Source organism: Eulemur rufifrons, chromosome 17 (assembly GCF_041146395.1).
Source record: "Eulemur rufifrons isolate Redbay chromosome 17, OSU_ERuf_1, whole genome shotgun sequence".
Classification (NCBI taxonomy): Eukaryota; Metazoa; Chordata; class Mammalia; order Primates; family Lemuridae; genus Eulemur; species Eulemur rufifrons.
Window position 1 is genome coordinate 24,361,185 of NC_090999.1, and position 21,816 is coordinate 24,383,000.

General features: G+C 40.6%; 1 protein-coding gene across 4 annotated transcripts in view; it reads left to right on the forward strand.

Moving 5' to 3' along the window:
* The window catches only part of SLC1A3 (solute carrier family 1 member 3), a 78,720-nt gene that overhangs the window by 13,600 nt on the left and 43,304 nt on the right, over positions 1–21,816 (forward strand). For 3 of the 4 annotated variants that reach the window (XM_069492166.1, XM_069492167.1, XM_069492169.1), the window contains exon 3: positions 9,230–9,367. The exons of the other annotated variant lie outside the window; for it this stretch is intronic. In XM_069492166.1, the coding sequence (XP_069348267.1) occupies positions 9,230–9,367 (138 nt within the window). The remainder of the gene's footprint in view (positions 1–9,229; positions 9,368–21,816) is intronic. 4 annotated transcript variants of the gene reach the window in all.

The window sequence follows — 21,816 nt, forward strand, 5'->3', positions numbered from 1 at the left end:
CAGGCCTCAATGTCTTCATTAATGAGATGGTGATAATAAACCCTGTAGGTTTGAGGCGAAGATTAAGTCATTTATATAAAGTATCGACTAGCCTAATTTACTGGCAGAAGTAAGCCCAGAACCCTCATCTCTGACTCTCAGTTCACGATCTTTCTACAGCATCACACCTTTACTCTCCCGCCTGCTGAAAAATCTACTTTAGGAGAGAATTATGGATCAGGAACTGTCACTCCTCATTTGTGAATCTAGAAACCTAAGCACATGAGAAATGGAAGTTTAGTGAAGATCCAGTTTCACAGATCATATGAGAGAAATCACACAGTTTTGAACAGAGGGGACGTTCCTTGGGGTAGGTTACTATGTTCACATAGCACAATGAGGATTAAGATTTACTGAGAGCACTGAACACAGAGATTCCTGCATTCTGAAAATGTTCAACACCAGCAGGGGCCAGCCACTGGTGGACACTTGTCATCTAAAAGAAAATAAGCATGTTGTTTGTTCATTCATTCAACAATATATTAAGCACCTACTGTGTGCCAGGAACTGTTTTAGGGGCTTAATATACTTCAGTGAACAAAACTGACATAAACCCTGATCTCATGGAGCTTACATTTTAGCAGGCAGAGACGATAATAAACAAAAGCACAATACATTGGAAAGTTAATTGTATTTTGGAAGATAATAAGAACTACTGAAACAAAGCCAGCTAAGGGAGAAGAAAGTTCCGGGTAGGTCTTATTAAAAAGGTGACATCTGAATAAGTCTTAAAGGAGGTAAACCTTGTAAATACCTGCGAAGAATGTTCTAGGCAAAGGGAAGAGCCAGTGCAAGGACCAGAAAGTGGGATCATGTCTAAGGTGGTGGAGAAATGACCAGGAGGCAGAAGGGGAAACAAGTGGAGGGGGAGGGGAGTAGGAGGTGGCCTCTGGGCATGGTGACTCTCGGGAAGCAGGCCTGGGGCAGCCACTGCATGACCTTTAGCTTTGACTCCACGTGAGATGAGGCGCCAGTGGAGGGAGCAGAGGAGTGTGGTCCTGACCTAGGCATCAAAACGGTCCCTCTGGGCATTATGTTGGGCAAAGGCTATAGGGGTGTGAAGTGGAAGCAGGGAAAACACTTAAAAGACTACCATAGTAGTCCAGGCATGAAGGAGGGTGACCTTTAAATCTTGGAGGCTTCTTCATTAATGAATTAGAAAAAAACAAATTGAGGCTTAGGAGGCAAAGGACTTATCCAGGGTCACATGGAGAGTTAAAGGCAGGGCTAGGACTAGAATCTCAACATCATTCAATCACCAAACATTTGTCGAGCATCTTTTCCATGAAAATAGAGGCAGTACTGAGGAGGTTCAGAGACCTGTGCATGTTAGACAGACCCCCAACCGCCCTGTGTGGCTCACTAGTCCATCGTGCGTGGGACCTGTGACTTGCTTCTTGCCAATGGAATATGGCAAAGGTGAAAGGTGAAGGGATGTCACTCCTGAGATTTTTATTACGTTATACATCAGATTGTTGTAAAGATTGTTGTAACCTTGGGACAAATTAGTGCTAGTTTGTTTTTGTTTGGGAGTTTTTGGCTACATAAATAAATAAAAAGATCCTAACAGGGAACCAGTAGCATGTTGTCCCATAAAGGCAGTCGTGTGCTATCAACAAAAACTTTCGACAGTATGGTTTTTCCTTGAGCCAGTGCACATACAAGTAGACAACATGGTCTCCTTTCTGGCTGAAGATCTGCAGGCCAAGCTTTTTCTGCCCAAGAGTGAGAATGTCCTCTGTCTGGTCTGCAGTATAAATGCTGGAAGAGCTGGCTGCCTCATCCTGGGTGGGCACCCGGTAGTTATCTTATGGTTGGCCTCAGAATGTGAGGTCTTTCTAAAGATCAATGCCTCTATTGCTTTGAGATTTCCTTTTGGCATCTGATCTCCTCTGGGGTGGGGGGAACCTCTTTTTTTTGGAGGATTGTGCATTGTGAGTAATAACTCCAGAAGGCTTTTGTCTGTGAATTTGTTCATGACAAAGTTTGCAGATAGAGGAGGAACTTAAGTAAAATGTTACTATTTCAGACTCCAACACTTATGAAAAGTTAAATTGGGTGATTTGGTCTGAATTTTGCTTCCAACTGTGCCTCATCTTTTACTCTTAAATGTTTTCTCAATACTTTCAATAGTTTTATTAGATTAAATATGGGCCAAATTAATGAAATAGTTCTTTAACATTTAACTTATTGTGTGTGTTTGGCCTTAAAAAGCAAGCCCACGGTGTGTGCTCTCTGAGGTTGCACTGGGCACTTTATGTCTCTGTTTAGAAAGTGAGATGATATTTAATGTTCCAAAGAAGTATTTGTTATATAGACCTCCCAGGGGAAACAATGAACCCCTGAAGGACTCCTTTCTTGAGCTTTCCACATTAGAAAAGATAAAGTATTTAAGCAAAAAGTGTGTCTTTGTTCCTAGCATTCAACTGACACAGTTAGTTTTGATCACCTTTAACTTTCTAGTTAAGATACTTCCTAGATTCTAGTAATCTTATAAAAATACTAGTATAGGAATATTGTACGATTGTTAAGCAAGATTGAGCCATCTGAATATAGCACATAACATCCATATATATTAATAGTATAATGTCACCTAGATGAAAACTTTGCAAAGTTTGTTTAAGATCTAACAAATCCTGCTGGGAATTTATTTATTCTAATTTTAATTGTTATTTTTGCAGAGTAATTGATAACGAAGGATCCGCTCTTTTGCACTGAGGATCTGGTGGCCATAAAGCCTTTTTTTTTTTTTTTTTTTTTTTAGAAAGAGTCTCATTCTGTCACCCAGGCTGGAGCACAGTGGCGTGATCATAGCTTACTGCAGCCTCAAACTCCTGGCCTCAAGAGATCCTCCTGCCTCAGCCTCCCAAAGTACATAAAGCTTTTTATTAGCCATGGGACCATGAACTGATGTACTTCAATAAGTGCCTACTAATGGAGCTCAGTTTTGCAAAAGGAGAGCTGCTTTACCAAAGGGAAACAGGATTAAGACCTCATCCTGCTACCTTTCATTGGCTGAAAGGACAGAGTGAAGAGGTTTCTGGAGAGTCTGTGAATCATGCTGTGAGAATGTGTCTCTGGGAAGGCTTTTTTCATTGCTGGGCTGGGATATAATCAGAAACATCTTTGCATTTAGAGCATTTCCTCTTGATGAGATGCTGATAGTTGATTGACCCCACCACTGGCTTCACCTCTAATGCTGCTTGTGGGAGGAGAAAGGTGAAGAAAAATGCCTCTTGTTTGTTTATTCATTCAACAGATGGGTTGAAAAAGCTAGATGTTGACTTCATTAAGTAAAATCAACTGTTCCAGGAAAAGAACCCACACTCTGTAAAATAATTTAAAGAGGTTTTTCTGAGCCGAATATGTGCCACCAAGAACCCATGAGAGCCACTCCCAAGAACAGTTGGTTTTATACATTTTAGAGAGACAGGAATTATACATAAAGTCATAAATCAATACATGGAAGGAGTACATTGGTTTGGCCCAGAAAGGCAGGACATCTCAAAGGAGGGATTTACAGGTTACAGGTGGGTTTAAAGATTCTTTGATTTGTAATTGGTTAAACTAATGAAGCTTTGTCTAAAGGGTTGGAATGTTTTAAGTTAAGATAAGGAAGTCTGATAATCAGAGATGAGCCACTGGGCAGACATACAGTAGACACATATCCAGACTCAAGTGTTCGGTTAAGGAAATTGATACCTGCAGGTGTGGTTTAAGCTTTGCCTTGCGTACCCTTGGGCCTGTTACTGAGTTACAAAGGATATCTCCAAGAAGGGAGGGGAGCATAACGAGGCAAGTCTGACCTCCCTTCTCAAGGCCAGCAACTCAGCTTTAAGGTGTTTCTGGGGTCCCCTTGGCCAAGAGGGGGTTTATTCAGTTAGCTGGGGAGGCTTAAGATTTTATCTTCATTCACACAACAAAACCTTTCCCCAGTTTAAGCTCTAGATTTAGTTAATCTAATTCAAAATAGAATGAAAAAGTAGGCAAAATATTGTGTACTACCTTAGGCTCCTTAAATTAGTACTGTGACTATTGAGAGGCCATTAGTGCAATAGAGTCGAGTCTGGACTCTGGAACCGTGCAGCCTGGGTGTGAAGTCCACTTCAGCCCCTCAGCATGGCTTTGGGCAAGCACTTGACCCCTCTTTAAACCTCCTGTGGCTCCAACCTGCCAGCTATGTGGTTTTGGCAATTTACCCACCCTCTCTTTTTTTTTGAGAGAGAGAGTCTTGCTCTGTTACCAGAGCTAGAGTGCCATGGCATCAGCCTAGCTCACAGCAACCCCAAACTCCTGAGCTCAAGCAATCCTCCTGCCTCAGCCTCCTGAGTAGCTGGGACTACAGGCATGTGCTACCACGCCCAGCTAATTTTTTCTATTTGTAGTTACCTCGCTAATTTCTTTCTATTTTTAGTAGAGATGGGGTCTCGCTCTTGCTAAGGCTGGTCTCGAACTCCTGACCTCAAGCCATCCTCCCGCCTCAGCCTCCCAGAGTGCTAGGATTACAGGCGTGAACCACCATGCCCAGCCACCCACCCTCTCAATGACTCTGGTTCTTCATCTGTGAGATGTTCATAACAATAGTGCCAGTGCTATTCTAGCTGCAGCAGCATTTGTGAGCCAATGTGCTGGTGAGGACTTGGCACCTGCCATGTGCTCAGCGACTATGAGCTGTTGATGTTAAGGATGCAAACCCTGAAATGTGTTTTCATTAAATGTCTTTTTCACCTTTATTGCTGATGGTTTTCAATGATTAAAAATGTGTGCAGTGGAGGGAAAAGGCAGGCTATTTTAATTAATAAACTTCATATAAGTTTAGTTAAATCATAAAAAGGGATTTGGTGTAACCATTTTAATAAACAATGACCTGGTACTAGTAGCCATATTTTGAGATCTTCAACAAGTAAGAAGACCTGTAAAGAGTTCCAGGATGTTCTGGGTGCCTCCGGGACATCTCTAGGAGACCCAAGATTATTATTATACCAAGGGTGTGCATGATGTAGGAGTTAGAGATGCTCAAGACCATGGAGCCAGGCTCATTTGAGAAGTATCCTCAGGCCCAGGCAGCAAGGATGTGCTTCTGTTTAAGTGGCATTGAAAGTGTAATACAGAGAGCATAGGGCTTTGTTTAGAATGCCCCAGGTCAACTACTTATTAGAGCTGTAAGTTTAAGCAAATTAACTAACTTCTGAGCATTATTTTATTCATCTTTAAAATAGACAGGATAATATCTACCCGCTAAAGTTGTGATGAGGGTTAAACACCACCACTAACACATAGTAAGGGCTCAATAAAATATACTCCTTCTTCGATATAATCTCCCCTTTCCTAAGAGTAGAAATGCCTTACTAAGTAAACCCAGAGATAGTAAACCAACCAAAACATAGTCATGGACAAAAATGTTTCAAAATGTGTATCTGCAATCTACTGTCATTCTAAACAACTCTTCTCTTCAAAACATTCGTCCTAACACTATCTCCAGTAAATAAATGATGTCTCCTCTACGCGTTCCTACTATAAAGAAGAGCTTTTAGACAATGTAGGCTCTGTATTGGAGAATGTAAGGAAACTGAGGCACATCCTAGAGTGCCTGATGCCAGGACTGTACAACCATGTAAGAACGGCTTGTTGACTGTAAGGAGACAGAAAAACAGTATACCACCTCTTGAGACTTTGCTTCCCTGATTGTCTTGCTGTTGTTCTGTTAGATATCTATTTGGCAGGTTGGAGAGTTAAGGGACTTTGGCATTCACACATTGCCCAGAATTCACTCACTGAACTGGCTTACTTTCCCTCCTAATACCTAAATGAAAATTGATTGCACTGAGTAAGTGCAGGGTTGGATGGGGGAAAAGGAGAGAAGGAGTGGAACACCCCAGGGCAGAAAGAGGCTGGCATACAGCCAGTGTAGTTGTACGGAGGAGAGTAGAGTCAGCGTTGGCACAGGTTAGACTTCGAGAGATGAGATCAAGTGCACCTAGTATTTAGAAAGAATAATTGCTTCCTTCATAGTTACTGGTTTGGCTCTTGCTCCTAGAACCTATATCATTAGTAGAGTAGTTATGCTATTAATCATTTGTAAATTACAAATAAAATACATTTTTAAGACTAGCCAGGATTCTACCCACCCTTGGAAATATTGTTGTATGTAAGTAAATACATTTGTAATAACAACTTATATATGAATTTATAAAACCAAGCCTGGTCTTAAATTGTTATTTTGGGGAGATCTAAAATTCCTGGTAGCTTGATATGTTCAAATTCCAGATTTCTTGTGTTTTCTATCTGTATGTTTTTTTGCAATGGAACGGCAAATGTTTAAATGCATTTAAATTAAAATCAGAAAACGTAATCAATTCCAGTAAAATTGCATTTCATTGGAAGTAAAGCAAAACATTTATTTATTTATTTATTTATTTTTATTATAAGATGAAGCACTATCTCCGAGTGACTTGGCTTTATGTGAACAAGCAGGAAAGAACCAGATATAACCAAAGACTTTTATTAATTCCTACATGTTATAGATGCTGCTGTAAATCACAATTAAATTCCTTACCCCAAGTAGAATTTCAGGAAGATTAATGGCTAACTATTTTAAAACAAAGCAAAAAAGAAAGAGAGAAAAATGGATTAAAAGTCTATCAAACTTGAGAGGGGGAAGGGAAATTAAAATTTATAACTCTTGAAGAAATTGCCTTTAAAAAGGTGTGCAGGCATTACTTTATAAAAGTTCAGAACGCCTATGTATTTTTAAAGTAATAATATAAGGCAAGCAAATTAGAAAAATAGTTTTAGCAAATATTTTATAAATAGGCAAAGGGTAATTATCTTTATCATATAAAGAACCTATACCAAACATGTACACACACACACATATACACGTACATACACACATATATACATAAACTCAAACTATTAGGATCTAATAGATGCTTAGAGAAAATACAATTAGGAGAAATGCTTGACATTGTTAGATATAAAGTAAATACAAAATAAAACAAAATATATACTATTTACCCATCACATTAACAAATTTTGCTTGTCTTGATCTTTTTGTGGTAATACTCTGCTCCCGGGGGTTCAGGAAACAAGGCCTCATTCACTGGGGGAGTGTGAAGCTACCGGGCCATCCCATTGGGACAGCAGTTGATAACATGAATTGAGGTGGTCATATGCTTTGAGGTACTGGTTCTCTTTTTCTAAAACTACAGTAAAAAAAATTCCTTGATGTAAAACAGCCTTCACATATTCATCGTGGTGTTCTTCATAAAAGTGAAAAATGCTAAACAACCTAAGTGTTCAACAACAGAGGGAGAATTAAGTAAATGCCGATTTAGTCATTAACTCTGATATGGTCAGACCTAAAAGTTATATTTATGGGCATCATATATAGAAAAGTATACTCTCTGTGTTTTCCATATATTTAACTATGTGCTGGAACATTCTGGAAAGAACCTCACTGAAGCACTTACAGGAGAGGCAGGAAATACATAAGGTGGTTAAGAACATGGGATCTGAGCCCAAATTGCCTGCGTTTAAATCCTGGCTCTGCCACTTAAGTATATTTGACTTTAGGCAAGTTTTAAGTTTACTGTGATTAGGTTTCTCCATCAGGAAATCGGTGGTAAAATAGTACCTCACTCCTGGGGTTGTCGTGAGGACTGAGTTTGCTAATACAAGTAAAGCACTGACAATGCTCCGCATGTATCGAGAGCTCAGTAGGCTTTCGCTACTTGCTGTTTATTTAAGTGGTAGAACCAACATAGGCAGGCTTTTGCCCCCACTTTCCTGCATTTTCCAAACCAACTTTTCTCTCTTGAGCATATTACCATTGCACTGGAAAAAAACAATAAATATTTTCCTGAAGTTTCTGAGAACTGGGTCAGCAGGATGTTCTAGTCCTGCTATTGAGAGTCCGTAGATTCAGTCTCTTATGAAAATATCACAGTGTAGACTCAAAACACAAATATTTCATGGTTTCTGAGACCCAAAAGTTGAAATTGGAGTTGCAGTGATAACTGAAATGAATTTTGAGTCCCACTTCATAAGAGAAAAAGCCGATTTCCTAGGAAATAAAGATACTTCGGTTGCCGGAAAGCACGGCTTGCCTCTTCTGGAAAAGTTCTGCCTTCTCTGTAGTTTCCCTCCTCCCCCACCCTCACCCCCATCACCAACCTCTAACTTCTAGTTAATTAGTACTGGGCATTTTCTTTCCTCTATAACTTATATGGACCTTTTAAAAAAATGAAATCACACGTTTTAGTAATAATAGCAGAGCAAAAAATTTGAAAATATTTACAATATTGAAATAAGTAAATTTTCTTTGGCAAGAAAAGTAAATTAGGGAAAGGGGAGAGAGTAAATTTATACCTTTATTAATGCCAATACCTTTAATAATTTCTGAACATTACAAAAGGTATCATGTGTAATTTGATTTACATGTAAAATTATCATTCTAAAAATATTTTAAAGTTCCAGGAGCAGAAGGAACATTAAAGAGGAAATTGCTTTCTCTTTCCCCTGTTTATTCCTAAGTTTTCAGGGAAAAAATTGGGAGAAAAGTCTCTGCTCATTTTGGAGTCTTCTCTTGCCAGCAACTAACAAGTTTGTACAGTACAGTTGCCAAGGCAATGTCAAGACCATGTAGGCAGAGGGCGAAAACTCGGCGTGCAGACAGGATGATGAAAATGGATTAACAACGTGAACATGAGGGTTTTTTAATTGAAAAAAAATCACGCTACCCTTTATAAGTGGTTATGCTAGCAATTCTAACATCTATTGTTATAGAGGAACTTTATTATAATAAGGCCTTTTTCCCCCATATCACCTTGTTCATGAACGCATGACTTGTTTCCTAATTATGCCCCAATCTTTGTAACTCTGTACTGAGCCATGTCAAAATGGGCTCCACTGCATTCAAGTTACACAAAGGAATTTTTCATGTGCTCAACCCAGAAACTTTTATTTCCTATAAGTTCTACTTGAAGCCCTGGATTCATCCAGATCTTTTCAGATAATGCCTGGAAAGATAGATGCACCCCTTCCTCCCAAAGCAGCACAAATATTTGCTGCTTGAAGGAATACAACCAGTAGCCAAATACTTGCTCATTTTTCTAGGACTGTTGCCTCAGTTTCAAAAAAGACTCAATTTTTCTTTCTTTTTTCTTTATTTTTTCTTTTTTGCCTTCAGGTACAATCCTTGGATTTACCCTCCGACCATACAAAATGAGCTACCGGGAAGTCAAGTACTTCTCCTTTCCTGGGGAGCTTCTGATGAGGATGTTACAGATGCTGGTCTTACCACTTATCATCTCCAGTCTTGTCACAGGTACCATATGCAGTTGTGTTTTTTTTTAAAGTGTGCTTATTGCAAAAGATTGCTTAGAAAAGCAAACGCTTTGGGTTTCTGCTGGATGCATGCTCTGTTCTAGAAAAAAAAAAAGTCCCTTCAAAATGATGGAAAGGAGGCTTTAGTAATGCATGAATGATTATAACTCTCGTATTTTACCAATCACAAGAGGAAACGGATTTAAACAGCCACGTAATCTGGTCTGCCTCACCACAAACGAGGCGCCCTGCTTAAACACCACACGATCAGCCTTCTCTGACCACAGTGATGTAGTTGACAACAGCGTACAACAGGTCTGTTTTCTCACCCTCTTATCCCACCCAGATAACATCTGGTTGGACAGCCTATTAGCTATTGATGCAAGAATGCTTGTTCTCAGAGCCACCAGGACTTGAGCGGGAGCCTTCTTGGAAGCCTCATCAAGAGGTAATGCCCACAACACACTCACCAACTCTGCTGCCACCAACACTGTGTCTTTTCCTGGTGTACCCGCATGATTTCATTTCCTTCTCCAGTTGCCCCCTGCCCCCATTACCTTTTACGCTGGTGGGAGAATGGGGAGGGGGTGGGAGATTTCCCCATCTGGATATTTTATCAGTCGACACTTGGATTTTTAACACGTGGAAGCTTTTCAGGATAGGATTCTATTTTCTATGACAGTGAGATAACAGTCGACTCCTGCATGGGAAAAGGTTAAAGAGTCATTGGCATATGTGACTGGTGAATACAGACGGAGCCAAGAAGTTGCAGAAAAATGTTACTGTACCTTCCTTCCTGCCCACTCTTCTCTTTCCCCACAGCACATCTCTGACTTGGAGAAGGAATTTCCATAGACACTCCCCAGCGGGATGGTTTCTAGGTTTGTAGCTAAAGCCCAGAACTCAGGTATTACTGACCCTGTTCTCTTTTGCACCCTTGGCTCACCGTCCCCGCCTTAGGAAGGCCACTCTGCCTCTAAGCGAGCAGGCTCTGAGCATCCTGCCCCTGCCTGGGGAGTGCTCAAAGGTAGTTAGACTCTTCTTGCAAGATCTCTGTGTAATGAGAACCTCATAGAACAACTCAAAACTCATGGGGCAACATTCTAACTAGTACATGCCTTGGAGGACTGGCTATTACTTGGACAGGAACTATGTCAGATTTTTCCTTAATACCTTGCAGGTCTCTGCTGACTTCCACTTGTCCAGGGCCTTAAACAAGTGATTGCATGTACAGGAGCTTTTACTGGAGGATGAATTGCCCGTAAAATAGTCATGGGGTTGATTTGGGGTACTTGTTTGTGAAACTGGGCTGGTCCATTGCTGACTAGGGGTAACCATGGCAACCACAGTTCTTCTCACAGAAGCTATATTAAATGCTGACATGAGGGCACATTCTCACTTTATTATCCATGTGCTGCCATTTTTCCAGGAAACAAATTCTTTGTAGAAAATACTTACGGGACAGAATCCAGTTTTGACATTTTATGTAGTAGAGCAGTATCTCTTCATCGTGCCTACTGGCAGGGCGTCTGGATTGAGTGCCTGTAGTTTTCCTGTACACAAACTGAAGGTCCTGGTTTCCTTTATACTTTTTCTCAAGGGTGGAACCAATGTTTAGAGGTTTCTGCTTTCTCATAATTGTGCTAAAAACCCACTGAGTTACTCTTTAGAAGAGAAAAGCCCTTATACATACAGTTAGAGAAGTGTTACTTCCCCTTAGTGGCAGTCCCAGTTGACAGTTACCTTGAAGTGGAATTTCCTGGTGTTTTTATTACTTAATAATCAACTTTATTGAAAGAATGAGAGCTTTGGTTGAGTAATTTTGCAGGAAAAAAAAATACTATGATGCAATCCCTTTGCATGGCTAAAGAAAAAGTTTTGGTCAAATCTTGAAGAAATTATCAGCATTTATAACATTGTTGTTAAGAGAAAGTAATTATAAGCTGCAAATAACCAATATAAGATGAATTTTTTAAATGTAACCTAATTGCAAGTTGGGAGTGCTGCCAAATGGGACCATTAACCGTCTTAGCTCTTATCCAGGACTGTGTTAAGACAGAGAGCCTGAGGGGCATAGTTTAGTTTGCCAAAGATCTTTTTAAGGTGTTAGTCTGAAAGGAGTGATTTCCACACTACACAGTAATTTAGATATTTAGGATCAAATGGAATGGATGATTGATTCAATAAGAATTTCCTTCATGGTTTTAATAAATACAATCATGCTAAACCAAAGGGGGATGCGTGAGACAGTGGGAATGAAGAGGGTGGAACTCTTGTGAATCATGCAGAACCCCAGGGCCTCCCTGTGTGTCACAGTAGATGTTACTGGAGAATATGTTGCCTGGGAGGGAACAAAGGCAGGCCCCATTATTTCAGAACGGAAAGGCAATCTCAAATGCCTCCAGTGGCCAAGTGGGTGACAACGCTGCCCTTTCAGGCCACTTTTTGTTTTTCTACTTTGATAGAGTCATGGATGCAGAGAATATTTCCTTTCAGCAGGAGAAATAACAGGGACAAGTATCATGACAAGCAGAGAGGGACCCAGTGGCAGAATAATGTAAACAAAAGGGAGGCAAAGAGACTATGGGGACCTGAAAAGCGTAAAACTAATCAGCTCCCACCACTTGTTGCCATGTGTCAACAAGGCCAAATCTTCCTATTTCTCAAGAGAATCTAGAAATCCAAAATTTTTTGAAGAACCTCCAGATTTTTTGATACAATTTACAAAACGAAACACTGCAAGCCAAGCACAGCACATCTGCAGACCCATTGCAACCCTTGGGCTACTAATATTGGAACTCAAGTTTGAATGTCTGGGCTACTAATTATGAGAAATGCACTGCTAAACTTGTGCACCCGCCAGGCTAACAACTGGGTTTCATATGTGGCCTTTCTTAAGCATTGGCAGTCCTGTGCCAAAGCTTAAACTCATAATGAACGCCATGTTGACTGACAACGGAACAAATAGCTATCGGAAAGCTTCTCCTCTCCATTTTTCTGAGTATAACCACATTGTGCAGTAGTTGTCCTGGTCTTCTCTGCCCCAGACAGGAAGACCAAAGTAAGAACTCAGAGGTCATGCTCCCATGGAAGGGTATTTCCCAGTGTGAAAACGCATTATAGATTTAGCACTCCTACGTTCAAACATCCCAAAGTCTGTGCAGACAGAAACTGAAATGCATGAAATCATTACTGCATTTCCTGGACTAAGCATTTTGTTTTGGAAGATTCTAGGAAACATGCCATACATTTAATTGTACTAAAGTTACATTTAACCTCTGAGAAATCTAAGTTAGATTTTTGTATTTGAAACATCTGTTCGTGAATTACGGCTCTATAGCCCCTGTAAGCCACGTTCTCCTTTTCCTGAATTTGAAATTCCAATCTTTCCAAACATCCTTGGTGGGTAACATTCTAGAAGCTGCCAGAGAGAAGCTGGGAAAAAGCCTAATGGCTGAATTTGTACTCAAGTACCTATTTTTTTTTAGTAAGAAGAATATGTCTATGCCAACACACCACACAATAAAATAGGGGGTTTTGGCACTAATTTCTATTGATTTGGTCAGGATAGGCAGCCAAACTAGATATTTTATGCCAGAAATATGAGTTGGTTTGGCTGGCTTAGGCAGATTAAATTTACTGGATAATCATTAAATTCCGTATCTGGTTGTGCTGTGTAGACGAAACTATCACCTCCGGCTCACTTCTGAATCTTTTCAGAAAACAAGTGTTTTCTCCTTTTCGTATTCAGTTGGGCTTTCCCCTTCAATCAGTTACCTCAGAAGGAATCTTTGCTGTCACCCCAGCTTTCTGAAAGGGGGGAACATAACTTTGAAAATCTCTGTGGAGTTGAGCATATTGTAAGAGGTGAGAGAGGAGTGTTAACAGCAACAGTAAAAGCAGCAGCAGCATCCAGGCTGTGCGGCAGGGCACACCGGAGGGAGGATTATAAAACAGATGAAATTCAACCTTTAACACTCATTCATTCATTCACAGCTGTTTATTGTGCTCTTACTCTGTCTGACACTGAACGAGGCACTGGGGATACAAAGATATGGTCCCCAAGGAGATGTATGTTGGGTACAGAAGAGGGAGCTTCTCGCATCCCTCAATTCACACGATACACATAAGCAAGTTCCCATTCCACTTCTAACTATAAAGCTGGTTCTCTGTACTCCCAACAAGAAAGAGACAATTTGATTTCTAAAAACATGACCCTAATCTGATTTCCATAGAATCATGGCATCTCCATCCCAAAGTCAACTATTCTAGACTTTTCTAACATGGGCACCATCCCTAGTCTTACTTACTTAAAAATTTTTTTTAAATCAACCTACTTTTCTTCCAATGCCTTAAATCATTACCAAAAATGTGAACCTCCTATTACTTACCTTGTGAAGGAGATAATAAATTATAATGATATAAAATTCTAAATTGATACAATTACCTGACAAAGGCTTTGAGAGTCAAGACTCCCTCCCACTCTCATAGTTTAAAAAAAAAGAAGAGGGATTAGCAAATATTAACAAATTGTGAAATACACATTAGCACCAAAATATTACAAAATGTCTTTCCTGTAATCTGAAGAACTGAAAGAGAGTTGAAAAGAATGACTTTCTTACTGTGACATAATATTAACTAAGAAAGGATTCCTGTACCACCAAACCACTGTACTTACTCTGCTTTAGGAGATTCTGATCTGGTCAGACCATTCCTACAGGATCCCTTCCAAGTGATTGTCCAGATTCTGCCTGAACATTTCCAAGGACAAGAGATCTTTGGAACCCATCTGTCCTTGTAAAACTCTAACAATTCTTTTGTGTATCCAAAATCAAACAAACATATTATAAAAAAAAAAAAAAACCAAAAAAAAAAAAAAAAAAAAAACCAGAAAAAAAAAACCCAAAACCCCTGCCTGCTGGATCATCTCTTCTCCATGTGACAAGCTCTATGATGTGTCATATGTTATTTGAGTGGCTTCCTTTCAAGTCTATAGACCAGCAAATTCAGTGGAATGTGGGACTTAACAATGGTTGGAGCCAATAAGCTGGAATCACCAGCAAAGGGCTTTCTTACCTGAGAAAATAATAAAAGTATAAACAATAAATGTTGGACCTCAAAGTACAGTCCTTTGGCTTCAGAGAAATGACAGTTACAATAAGAGTGAAATAAAGTTTTGCCATTTCATTTAACACATGAGGGCAAAAAATGAGTTAGACAATTCTTAATTCTTGGGCATCTGAAGAGTTTGTTGAGGGCTTGCAAAAAATGACAGCCAGAATCATTTAAGAGAAATTTATTATTTTAAACTATTTCTTTCCATGGCTCTGGTGTATAACTAAGGCCTGTTTGAATACTCTGGGCACTTAGGGACAAAAAAGGGATTTCCCACCCCTAAACACACACGCACATTGTATTAAAAATATATCTATATCTATCTTGGTTGGGAGGAGTTTCTTTAGGCTTCCCTTTCATTCTCTGGAATGGAGGTGATATGATACTAGTGTCATGGGGTGGGTGCAAGGATTTATGCCTGGCATATATTATGTCCTCAATTAGCGGTTGCTGTTGGCAGTAAGAGTAGCAGCAAAGGCTGTCCTCTGATGGTTCGCATTGTATAAATGAAAATTCTAGAGCAAGAAGAGAGAGGGGGCTCGTAATTAAGGCTCCAGATTCCATGAGTCTCATTTGTCTGTGATCCTTGCAGCAATCACTTTCCTATTAAGGTAAATTAAAGAAACCATGAAGTTAATCCAGTAACAACATGGGAGCCGGAGAGAATTCTTTTCTCATTACTGGAGGGGTTTGGTTTCTGCCCTGCGGCATGGAATTCAATTACCTTATCACAGCTGCGTAATGCTAAATATTATCATTGGTTATACAACTGCCCAGTCTTCCCCCAGAAGCTCGGCCCCAGTGTGTGGCACCCTGCATTCCACGGGGCAGCAAATTCCACGCGCTGCTCACACACGGTGAGCGGAGCCTTTCTGACTAACCAAAACTTGAGGCAAACTGAGCCTCAGTCCCAACACTCACACACACTTCATGGCAGCCTGGGAACAAGGCAGCCCGGAAGAAGCTTCAGCCCAGTTCACCTGAAGCCCACAGGCTGCCTCGTGGTCTCTACAGGGCTGTTCACAGACATGGGAAGGGAAGCCCAGCGATGCTTATCTAGAGAGGAAGGTTGTACCATACAGTGGGAAGAACCCCTCTGTGGGGTAAAGCAATCTCCTGGCTTTTCTGCATCATATAGAAAGGAAATCTGGGTAATTAAACGTGTGTGCGTGGTTGGGGGGGTGTGGATTTGGGTTTGCATGAGGTATAAACAAAGTCATTTAAGTCTAGGGATCCCAGAAAAAGTCAACTCTTCTGTTACAGACGACTTCATTCAGCAAGCATTTGTGGAGGCTATTTGTGTGCCAGGTGCTTTTGTAAGAGCTGAGAATACCAAAGTGAAGAAGACAAGGTTCCTGCCCTCCAGGAGTTCACAGTCTCACTGGGAGATGAACTCGGGATTGCAATACCCAGGGTGACGGGATGCGGGCAGTGCAAGCTCGGTGGGGGAACGACGTGCCCACTTCTCTTCCCTGCCCCTCCAGTATTCACGTGCCCTGGCCTGGAAACAGCTCTATTAGCAGAAGAAGGGGCAACTTTTTTTGTCTTGCATTATTTTCCTCACACCTGAGTATTTCACCATTAAATGCAGTAAGAGCCAGAGGTGGGGCTTTGTGAGGTCCTAGCCAAAGTCACCCTGGAGGCCTCACAAATGGGAAGTCAGGGAGACGAGGTGCTAGAAGGGTTTCAACCACAGAAGCCTTCCCTTTCAGAGGGGAGCACTCAGCCTGCTGGAAGGGAGCCAGGGCATAGGGGTCCCCTGGGTTGCTGTGCAACCGTGCTCCCACAGCAGGACCCCCTCTCCAGCACCCCTGGAAAGTGGCTGTCCAGCTCCACCTGAGCGTTCCATTCTGAGATGGTTTCAGCTGCTGAGCTGTGAAGTCTTCTGTAAGGCCCACCTGTTGGATTGTGCTGTGTGGGGCGATAGAGGATGACGGTTCTTCAGATGGTCTCAGGAGAGCACCTCAGAGAGCCTTGGGCACCTGAGCACAAGCTAGATGTCCCAATGCTTCTCCTGTGCCTGTTCCCTAGGCCCTTGCCATCCTGGTGGCCTCCGCCAGCCCCCACTGTGTTCCCAGAACTGATCCCAGTGTTCCCGATGGCACGTGACTGGGTAGGGACAGTGATCTGGACTCAATCCTCTATTAAGAGGGGCCGAGGTTGGGTCAGCTGTTTTACCAGCTGCAACAAACCATTGGTTTAGAGGAGTTAAGCTTGTGATCAACTAAATCCCACAGAACTGAATGTTTGTGGAAAGATTTTTGTGGTGAAAAGGGAACAGTTCTTCAGTTGAAAGATCAGAGGCAACGGGCTGGAGGCTCTGTGTGGGATGCCGCTTTTCAAAAGGCTCTGGTCTGTGTGAGCTGGAAATTCTTATCTGGTAATTTCAGCAGCTTCAAGTTAGCCTGTGGTTTTGATCGGTTCTGGTTTGGAAGAAATTTTTGAAAGCTTTTAAAAAAGTAAATAAGAAAGAAAATTAAAAAGCTTCCTTTATCTCTAAGAAAAATAAGATTCCCTCCACCTACCGCTGAAATCATCGATTTGATAATCTCCTTCAGAATCTCCTGTGGATATGATGGTTCTCGGGAGAGCGAGCTACCTGATAAGTTCTGACTTGGAGGTTTGTGCTTGAGGCCTGACGTGGCGGGTGGGGGTTGTGGGTGAAGATTGCTTCTGAAGTGAAACAACATCTTTTGCACTTAGAGTTCATATTCTGAGAGTAGATACTGTCCCATTCAGATCAATTGTACTGTGTGGAATTAATCCTATCCCCACCCCCACAGGGGTTCTTTAATTAACTGATCAAAATGGGGCTTGGGAATTGATGTTTCTTTATTGTTCTCCAGATGATTCTACTGTGCACCCAGAATGGAGAACTACCACTGTATAATTTTTCTAGAATTCTTCTTTGTTTTCTAGTCCACTGTACCCCAATGTTACCGCTTAGTTCAGGCCCTTGTTCATTTAGCTACCCCCTCTTCCAGGAAGCCTTCCTTGGTTTTCCCTGGCCCTGCTAGCACATGCTCCCAGAGGCTTAGGTTCACGTCCATCTCAGTTACTGCACCGCGATGGAGTTTGCTGTTAACTTGTCTGCTTCCTCACAAAGGCTTCTGGAAGGTACTTTGGCTTTACCTGGCACATTCTTTGCATTGCCTAGAGAACAGAGTCTGAATTCTTGGATGGCAAATGAGACCCTTTGCAGCTTTCACAAGCCCCTTTCCCAGCTTTTTTTGCCTGTTGCCTCCCTGACAGAAACTCTGCTCCCCCTTTCAACATTCTAATGTTCTCAGCACTTCATCTTCCCTTTTGTGTGTTTCCGTCTGGAAACGACCTCTTCCCCAGTTCCATCAGAGTTCTTTAACTCCTCGGGGTCCAGCTTAGCTTTCAGTATTTCCATGAAGTTGTCCCTGCTTGCTCCAGATGAAAGGAAGGATCCCCGCCCGGAGAACCTACTGCCGTCATTCGTATAGTACCAGCACGGGCTGCAGTGTCTTGTCCTCTAAACTAAATTGGAAGCTTCCACGAGGACCATGTTTTATATGTTTTTGTGGCACCTATAGCAGTTCACCCTGCCTGACAGCATACCATTTTAATGGCTACTTTTTTAAATCACAAAAGCAATGGCCAGTGTATTAAAAATGACACATAGATATGGATGTGATGTGCATACCACGAACAGGGAAATGCCACCCTGCAGAGGAACCACCACTAACAGAGTGAGACCTGTCGGAGGAGCAGTGTGTGGTGGGGGGTAAGGTTTCAGGCTAGAATGACCGAGTTGGAAGCCCAGCTTGGCCATATCCCAGTTAAGTGACCTTGGGCAAGCTACTTTATCTTGCTCTGCCTCAGTTTCCTCATCTACAAAATGGAGGTAATAGTAATACCTACCTCTTTGGATTGTTGTGAAGATGCAAATTAATACCCGTAAAGTATTTAGAACACTGCCAGACACAATAGCTGCTAAAAATGTGAGCTATTAATCTTTCACACTTTTTTAGAAGCTTACACACAAATATACCACTGTGTTTACAAAGATAGAATCGTACATACTGTTCTGTAATATGCTTTATTTGGAGAAATATATTTCATGGGTATTCCCCTCTATCCAGATATGCCTCCTCACTGAATGGTTAAGTGATCTCCAGTATTTTGCTCTTTCAAGTAATTCTGCAGTAAACTTCATTATGTGTGGATCTTGTATTCCATTTCTGAATGATTGATTCCTAACAGGAGAATTGTTAGAGCACCAGGTATGTAGATTTAAAACCTGGAGAGATGTTGCTAAATTACCTTTCAAAATTATGCTCCTAAAAGAATGTTCTTTTCTCCTGCTCCTTCAGAAATACAAGACACTATCTGTTATAAATTCCACACAGTTTTACTTAAAGTCATTTTTATGACTTAGGTGGTACATGAATGCTTACTATTTGTGTGAGTACAACAATATAGAAATGTTTTATATGGAGCAAAACATGAAGTACCCCCCTCCAACACACACGGACACCCAATATATTGACGGTGGTTTGAATAGACTTCTGAATTGCTTGTCCTTGAAATGACTGGGAAATTGCATTCATTATAAAACATTTCTGTATTCCATAAAGCCAAGTAAAAAGATGCTGGAGCCTCTGCCAACAGAAAGAGACAGAAGGACAGAGAGAGAGAGACAGAGAGAGAGAGAGAATCTATAGCCAGACGAGGCTTTCTGTGGCCGTGGTGTGGATTGTACACCTCCAGAGAACAGAACCCAGATTTCCCTCTGTTCAGTGAGTAGTGGTCATTTCATAATAAGCACAAAGAAAGCTTTGGGGTAACGATATTCTCTGCGGGAGTATTAATTCACCTGAATGATCCATCCAATTTTGAGTCTGGGTAGAATGTAGGTTCCCAAGTCTTATGTTTCTGCAAACTCGTTTCAGCAGGCAAAATAAACAACTTTTAGCTTCTTCATGGAGAAGATCCTTGCAATAATCTCAAATCTCCAGGCTAGAGGCCAGCGCCGTACCCAAGACTGCACGTGTTTCACTGACCCAACAATATATACACTCCCAGTGTAACACTGTTCTCATCTAGACTTCTTCATATGGGGAAATAGGTTTTGCCATCTTTGTGGGCTTTTTTTTTTCTTTTGAACAATTATTTGAGTTTCTATCTGGATTTTCTTTAGAGGGAAGGAACTTCTCTTAAATCACCAAGGGAGTTTCCTCTCACAGGGCATTGGATTAAGGGTGGCCCCTGGCTGGGCTCTGTGATTCTGGGGATAAGTAAACAAGCCAGAAGAAACTGTTAGCTAATCTTTTGGGAAGAATTCTGTAAGAGGAGCAAGATGACTGTAAACTTCCTAGATCCAGCTTGTTAAAATGACATCTGTATTACCAACTTATCAGTACTGTTGGGGGAAAAATAGAAAGAAATTATATATAAACACACATTCTTGTTTCATCTACAAGACTCCTGGACCCCCTCCTCCACCCAGCCTTACCCCCAGCTACACACCTTCTCCCTACTGGATTATTTTGAAGCAAACATACGGTATTTCATTACATTTTTTAAAGCAAAGGAAACATAAGGCAGGTGTAATATTTTAAGATGATTTTAACAGATTTTATGTTTCTTTAATGCCCCATCACACACCAAGAGCTGTCAGTCACTTGAAGAAATTGTTAACCAAGCTCTTGTCTTTCTTCCAATTTATAGTACAAGCTTTCTGTACCAGTGTTTTATATTAATTACCAAAACCCTCCTGCAGCCAGATCATGATACATCTTTAATATAAGATAATGCAATAAAATGTTTATGCTCTGAAATTTTGGGACACAACTTTTCATTATAGCACAATATGTGTGTCTGTGCACACATAGCTTTGTATGTTTGTTCTTTTATCCAAAGTCCTTCCAACTCTAAAAAGCACTGTAGTCTGACAGTGCCTCTACTGATGGTGATGCTTCTTTAGTTTTCCAGAATTTGTTTCTGTACGTTAAGCTTTCTCAACCATATTAATTTCTAGTTAAGCTGTAATTTGAATGTATTGTTCTCAAGGGCATTTGTGCTAAGAGCTGCAGTTTCATTATTTTAAAGCTAACTTCCTGGAAGTAGATCGCAAAATTTTTCCAAATCATAATATAGTGATCCATTTTTTTCGCTTTAGAATAGAAGTTGGTAATCTTATCTTAGGACCCTGTGCTTAATGACATATCTGAAAGCATTCTTTTGGCATGGACCCGAAAGATAGTTGTAGTGCCAGACACCAGTGTAGTAGTTCTCAAGCAAACTGAAAATTCATAACACTCTTATGGGTACAGTAAAAAATGTTTCTATTTTTATTGAATTCTATTATATGAAGTAGGAACACATTTACTATGAGAAAATATGGCTCTTATGCAATATAAAAGCAAAACTGTAAGCATATTTCCATAAACAGTAAAAGCTATTGAATCTAAGCATGATCGACAATCTCAAATTTTTTAATATCATTTAAATATAATACTTCCTAGCCTTCAAGGCCCTTTTTTGTTAGCATTCAGACAAGTGGAGGGCAAGAAAGGCTGAAGAAAAATTTACAGTGAAAAATCTTAAAATTGAGAGAATTTAATCTATTAACTTGACCAATATTTTTTTTCTCTGAATCGGGCACATGGCACCATCCGATTTTAGCAGAAAACATTTGGCTTTAGCTTATGGAATGCAGATGTCCTGTGGGAACATGACTTGAAGTCACTATATAATTTCCCATTAAGTAAATATCTAAACTTATTTAACTGCCTGAGGTCAAGTGCCTGGAAAGTGCAATTTACATCACACAAATACATTTTCCTTCTGTGAAAGATGCATTTGTAGCAATGGATATCAGACTTTCAAGTGCTAAAAACACACTTGTTGACAAACTTTGCTACCCACCACCAATCTCCGCTTGTTCCTTAGAAGGTAGAAACTTACTTTTCAGGCAAAAGAGAGGTTTCATTTTATTTATAAGAAGTCTCTAAAATTATTCCTTGGTGTTGGTGAACCTTGGTTTCTCTTATTTCAAGATTGCACTTATTTTTTAACAGGCTTATTGAGATATAATTCACATACATACAATTTACCCATTTAATGGCTGTTTGTATATTTACAGATTGTGCATCCATCGTCGCAATTTTATAACACTTTCATTACCCTAGAAAGAAACCCTGCATTCCTTGGTCATCATTCCTCAATTCCCCTACTCCCCCAGCCCTAGGCAAACACTAAGCTACTTTTCTTCTCTATAGATCTACCTATTCTGAACATGTCATATAAATGCATCATATAATATATGGTCCTTTGTGAGTAGCTTCTTTCACTTAGCACAATGTT